The 6,759-nt window shown below is 32.6% G+C and overlaps 1 protein-coding gene across 1 annotated transcript; it reads right to left on the bottom strand.

Annotated features, from left to right (window-relative positions):
* Positions 1-383: 383 nt before the first annotated feature.
* On the bottom strand, positions 384-4,606 carry LOC128392835 (uncharacterized protein DDB_G0271670-like). Its single transcript, XM_053352920.1, has 2 exons — positions 1,974-4,606; positions 384-903 (listed from the first exon to the last, which is right to left on the bottom strand). Exons 1-2 carry the CDS (start codon positions 3,731-3,733, stop codon positions 804-806), a joined length of 1,860 nt encoding a protein of 619 aa, XP_053208895.1. The 5' UTR covers positions 3,734-4,606; the 3' UTR covers positions 384-803.
* Positions 4,607-6,759: the final 2,153 nt, after the last annotated feature.

Genomic DNA, 6,759 nt, shown 5'->3' with positions numbered 1-6,759 from the left:
TGACCTAGAAGCACGAGATGATTAGAGGGATTAATGGTAATCCTTTAATCATCATCTAAATGCAATTAAATGTTAAACTAGATTTGAGCAAATTGATGATGATTATGATGTTATAATAAACGGAACATGTTGTTGTTGATTGTGTTGATTTGATTGTTGATTGTTGATTGAATTAACTTATTTTTTCACTGTTCTCGGGAAAGTCAACATGATTATGTGAATCAAGTTGTAAAAAAAACAAAAACAAAGCTAATAAGTTCATTCAATCAGTTAATTGTCTTTGGTTAACAATCAATGAATGAAAAGAGAGAGAGAGAGAGAGATAAATTGTTTTAATAGCCAATGGTCAAGGGTAAGGTAACAAACAATCAAAAAAAAAACAATAGAACACTAAATTGTTGTTGTTGAATCAAATTTAATTTTCTTTAATGGTTGGCAAAATGTTTTATTATATTAATCCAAAGGGAACACACAATTAATTGATTGTTGTCTGTGTGTATATATGATTATCATTATTGATGAATGGGGTTGATTAATTAAGCTTTTGGTGGTTTTTATATTTTACAAATTTGATTAGTTAATTGTCCCAACTATTTTATATATAATATTTATATATACTTATCAGATATTCATATACGTATGTATATATGTGATTGATTATCATCATCGTGTTTAATTGTTGCTGTTGTAATTGTTGTTAATCCTTAAGTTGATAGTTGAAATTATCGATATTTTTGATAATTAATTGACGACCAATTTTGCTGATTAGTCCAGGCAATCAAAAAACACTTACGAATCTACAGTTACTCTTTAACTCCCAACCAGAATCTGAACTTAGATCCAACATTGACAATCGCACCATCATCATTATTGGAACCAGAATTATTCACCCTGTTGAAAGTGCTAAGGGAACAAGAATATCAACAAATTAACTGTTACTAAATATTATTGAATCTCTTTTATTTATCCATCAACATTATCCAATTCATCATGACTATTATCATCATCTCACCATCATCATCATCATCATGTAATTGTAATTTCATATTATTATCCTGAATTTTATCAATTGAAATATTGAACATTTAATATTCATTACAACTCACGATTTTGTTTTCTTCCCATTCTTATGAATCTGATTTGTTGTTTTGTTGCTTCTTAGTTTCAAAGTGATGAAACATGAAAATCCTATTGATGGATAAGTTATCATTATCATCCTCATCCCTTAATCTTTATCCTCAATTCCTGTATCATTAACCAATTGTTATCAACATTTAATACTATTATTTACAGTTTCATTTTTCTACCTTTATTATTAAATTAACTTCCCGTGAATGATTAGACTACTAACTTTGATTTTTCTGTTCCTTGTCTATATAAGAGGCAACTGTATAATCTTGATTATTGTTGAAACTTTTCATTGTGATCATCGAAATTGATTGTTGATTATTTGATGTTTGGTAAAAAGATGATTTTAATCATTGTTGATACCGCTCTTAAATTATCATTATCGCTTCTGTATGATTAACATGAGCTTCTCATTAGTTTCATAAACTTTTCATCCTTCTTAATCTTGAATTGGATAATAAAAGAAATCCCTTTAATCGTAAACAATATTATCAATTATGAAGAAAAAAAAAATTGTTGATTAACATGTAATTAGATTAATCCAACGGGAAAAGTGTAGCTAATAAAAAGGTTTTCATGATATAATTTTCAACACAGAGAGATACAACTTTGATTACTATTAACACCCAAAGATTAACTTTCTTGATAAAATGTAATCTTAATCGTGAGGATTAACATGATACTGGAAATACTTGAATTTGATTTTAAGTTTTTCTTTGCAAAAGCAAATCAATTGATTTAGGATGATGATGATGATGATGATCAGAGTGTTAATGATGATGCTAGTTAATTGAATTCTTATTTCGTTTTTTTTTTCTTGAAGGTGTTAATGATGATTAACTTACCAGGGAAGTGAATTGATTGATGATGGTGGGAAATCTGGAAAAGCAGGTAATCTGGGGCGGAAAGCGAGTCCAGCCGCTGCGGCCTGATGAAGGGCAGCTTGAAATGCAACAGCGTTTTGATGAGCTGCGGCCACTAGGGTGTCATGGGAAACAGAGGTGGCTAATGATGAGGTTGAGAGAGATGATAAAGGTGAAGGCAGTGACGATGGACTGTTTGTAATTGTGTTGGTGGGATTATGATGGGATCTATGTTGTTGATTGGATTGATGATGATGATGATGATGAGATGGTAAAGGTGATTGTGATGGAGATGAGGATGTTGATGATGAAGATGAAGAGGATAGTGAGTGTTTACCGTTAGATTTTATCTTTACAATAGTTGATTTATCGTCATCATTTGGTGAATCAATTGTTATATTATCATCATTAGGATTATCATCATCACATTTTGATAATGAGAGAGGTGATGATGGTGGGGATGATAAGGTTGGAGATGAGGGTCTCTCTTTCACTTTATCTGGTCCAATTAAATGTTCAATGCTAAAGGGTTGCTTGTTGTTGGTTGTTAATGATGTTCCGGAAGTTGTTGAATTAGTTTGATTGTTGGTATTGATTATTGGGGAGTTTGATGAGGAAGGTGATTTATGTTGATGATTTAAGGAAGCAGCGGATAATAAGGATGCAAATGGTGACTGATGAAGAGGATGATGGTGGTGGTGATGGTGAGAGAGAGGTGAGTGTAGGGAGGAGAGGGAGAGTGGGTGGTGGTGAGGGTGAAGTCTACTCAGATCGGTGGATGTTGTTGTTGTTGTGGTTGATGATGATGAGGTTAAAGATGATGAAGGTGAACTTGTGGATAAGGGTGAGGTTGATGATGTAGAGGATAAAGATGATGAAGTTGAAAGGGTTGATGATGATGTTGAAGATGCAGCGGCTACTGCAGCCGCTTGAGCGGCAACGGCAACTGCGGCTGCTGCAGCAGCGGCAGCACCGAAGCCCAGGCCGAAAAGGTGATGGGCAGCGTGATGGTGAGCAGCGGCTGCATGTAAATTATGTAAATGTGATGCTTGATGGTGATGATGATGATGATGAGTTGGAGGTGGAGGTGGATTAAGATGATGATGGTGACCTGTTGGATGATGACCAACATGATGATTATGATGGTGACCGTGAAGTTTTATTGGTGGATTGTGAATATGATGGTGTGAAGATACAGGGGAACCTGGTGAGCCAAGGTTAATACTTGAACGACTTCCACCGCTACCACTTCCAGCTCCATCTCCATCGGCATCTCGACTTCCACCAGGACCAACATCACCATCACCATTATTGTTTAACTTTAATTTTGCATTCTCAGCGTTTATTGCATTCTGATAATGTTTCATGTCCGCCATTGCCATGGCTGCGGCTTCTTTAATACTTTTAGGTAGCTTAAAGCGTTTCCGTCGACGTAGGAATGAACCATTTTCAAACATATCCCCGCAACTTGGGTGTAAAGCCCAATATGAACCTTTACCTGGACGATCAGGTCGCCTTGGAATCTTAATGAAACAATCGTTAAATGAGAGATTGTGTCTCAATGAATTCTGCCACCGTTGAGTGTTTTTCCGATAATATGGAAATCGATCCATGATAAACTTATAAATATCACTTAATGTCAACATTTTCTCACCCGACGATTGTATCGCCATAAAGGTTAAACTTATATATGAATAGGGAGGCTTTTGATCACCATAAGTAGACCTTCCGGGTCTCGGCATTTCACTTGAACTTTTATCGACTCTGAGAATCGTGGTGAGAATCAAGGTAAAAAATGGAACAGGTTAATTACTATTTTTTTATCAATGGATCAATGTAGTAAACTCAATGGTTGTTGAAATGAATGAATCTTGATCTTCTTTGGTATATTTATATAATGTGTTTTGTTATTCTCGATTAACAAATAAAAACACACATGAACAATTAAATTTGTCTAATTGTAAAATCTCAAAGCAAATTAAATTGTATGAGAAATAAAAACAAACAAATACACTCACACAAACACGAGACACGAGACAATCAACTTTTAAATCAATTGATTGGTTGAAATGATGAACATTTTGATGTTTCTTTGCGATAATTGTGATAATCGTTGTAATTGTTGATTGTAACCATGATTGTAATTGATTAGGTTAAAATGGGTTCACACAATTTACATACAAACAATGTTGATTAAGTAAATTGTTGTTGATTAATAATCATCAGGGATTCAGTAACAACAAAAAACAACAATGTATTTAAACACATACAGTGTGTGTGGATATTGAATTGATGTACAGTTATAGATAATATAAACGTAACAAAAATAAAATCAACAATGTATTGAGTCAAGAGAGAGAGAGAGAGAGAGAGAGAGAGAGATGATGATGATAAGGGGGAGGATAAAATGTGAGAATGTGTATATTGAACAGACTGTAAACATAAACAGATATTGAACGAAATATGTACAGAGTGATACAATCAACTGAATGTGTTTTACTAACAAACAAAAAAGTTACATGTAAACATGAATTGTCTTGTCGTTCATTTAGTAAGTAAAGAAAGAGAGGAAAGAAAGAGGTGGGAGGTGGAAGGTGGTACAAGGAAGGAGGAGTTACCATGATGATGATGATGATGATCAAGATGAAGATTAGATTAAAGTTGATGGGGTGGACTGGTTTTCAATGGATTTTAGAGTGAAAGATATGGATGATAAGTGTAAATTAGAAGAGAGAAAGAGAGAAAGAATGAAAAGAGAGAGAAAATCCAAAAGAAAAGAAAGACATAATTGTTTTCTCTTTCTTTATCTTCTTTACAACTTTTTCAACCAATAGAATTACTCAGACACGCCTTTAACCCCCCTTATCATCAGAACAGAACATTATCTTCATCATCATCATTATTATCTTCCTCTTTCTCGACCTCATAATCAACAGACCATTTCATTTACATTGTATAGGGTTTTCTCTCTCTCTCTCTCTTCTATTTACACTTAACCAACTCATCCTTATCATCCTCATCATCCACACACAATATACATGATATTACCATGTTATCATCATCATTGTTCACGTCATGTTGTGTTTGTATTTAAATTACTATCAAAACAATTACAAATTAGAATAACAAAAAAAAAGTTTTCATATTATCGTTTTTAATCATGATTTACAAAAGTAACAATCAAAACCTGAACAAAAAGTAAATTTAATCCACATGGTAATTTAATCATCATCGTAATCATGATTCTGTGAATGACAATTTTTCTCCTCGAACCTAAAAGAACCAGAAAACATATATAGAAACGATATAAATCCATTGAACTTTAGAATAGAACAAGAGAAAAAAAAGTTCTAACGAAGGAAAAAAAAACTTTTTCTCTTTCAAGTTCGAACAAAAAACGAAATTTTTTTTTTCATATTCTTTTCATTATCATATGATATCTCCCTCTCTCTCTCTCTCTCTCTCAAAAAAGGTGAGCATATAATTACAGTGTTGACGTGCTAATGATGATGAAAAAGAAAATAATATATAAATTAAAAGAAAGAGAAAAATCAACTCGGTGTGAAAAGAATAACAAGAAAAACAAAATATCTCCCATTGTATCATCTCTATGATAAGAAAATGTTAATCATAATTAACATCATCATCATTATCAAAATGTCATCAAGGTGATTGTAATGATAATAAGATGAACAACAATTAAAGACGATGACACAATAATAATAATACATTAAAATTGGTAAAGGTGCTACATTGAAAGTCACTTGAATGTGTCAACGATAAGTATTTGTATCGTTTTCATTATAATCCTGATAATAAATAATTTCTCATCAATGGTTAATCCATTAGCAACAATAACAACAATCTTAATCCTCATGAAAAGGTTAATTGAAATTGAAATTTGACTTTTACACAGTAAAAGTGATAAGTTATTATCATTCATATACAATACAATTGGACATATCATCATCATGATCCATGTTATATATTATCATTTGTGTTCAATTGGCACACCTTTTACCTTGAAAAGTTTGCAATTTTTACCTGTATTTTTAAGGTAAAGGGATAATGTTAGGGTTTTGTAAATGTTGATGTTGTTGTTGTTGTTGTTTCATTGTTGGTGAGCAGGAAAATAACAGGTAAGAAACAAGTAGAAACACATTAAGTGTAACACAAGAGGAGAGGAAATTTTTTTTTTCAATGAAATTTTTGACTTTGACTTGGATCTTTTGTCCAAGAATAACAAGAAGAAAAATACTAAGATGAGGATAACAAAGGTTGATACATAAAAGAGATGATGATGATGATGATGATGAAGTTTTGAGAGAGAATCGGTTGGAGGCAAATAAAGGGGCTTGTTGAAGAGGAAGAGATGATGATGAGCATCTTCTTATACGCTTCTACGTTGAAATAAAGGTGTAAAAAAGAGGCAATGCAACAATGAATGTAAAAAGCATCTTGCAAAGGTTAAACTTGGAAAAGGCAAAACCCCCGGAGGGTTTTTTCTGTAGCCTTTTTGCCGACCTTTGTTCTAGATATGGTCAATGTATATCATAGGTAGTTACATGTATCTCTCACTCACTCTCTCACTGTGTATTTATACCTGTGTGTGTGTGTGTATGTTGATTATGTTTGTTGAGTGTAAAAAAAAGCAATATTAAGGATCCACGCTTATTAGTAACCAAATTTTTTCCACTTTTAAATTGCAAACGATTTATTTTATTTTATTTTCCTCTGTTGTTACCTTTGGAAAATGTATCACAACATT

The sequence above is a fragment of the Panonychus citri genome, unplaced genomic scaffold (assembly GCF_014898815.1).
Source record: "Panonychus citri isolate SS breed McGregor unplaced genomic scaffold, ASM1489881v1 Contig00137, whole genome shotgun sequence".
NCBI classification, from domain to species: Eukaryota; Metazoa; Arthropoda; class Arachnida; order Trombidiformes; family Tetranychidae; genus Panonychus; species Panonychus citri.
The sequence above is the reverse complement of the archived record's forward strand: the minus strand, read 5'-3'. Positions and strand labels throughout refer to the sequence as shown.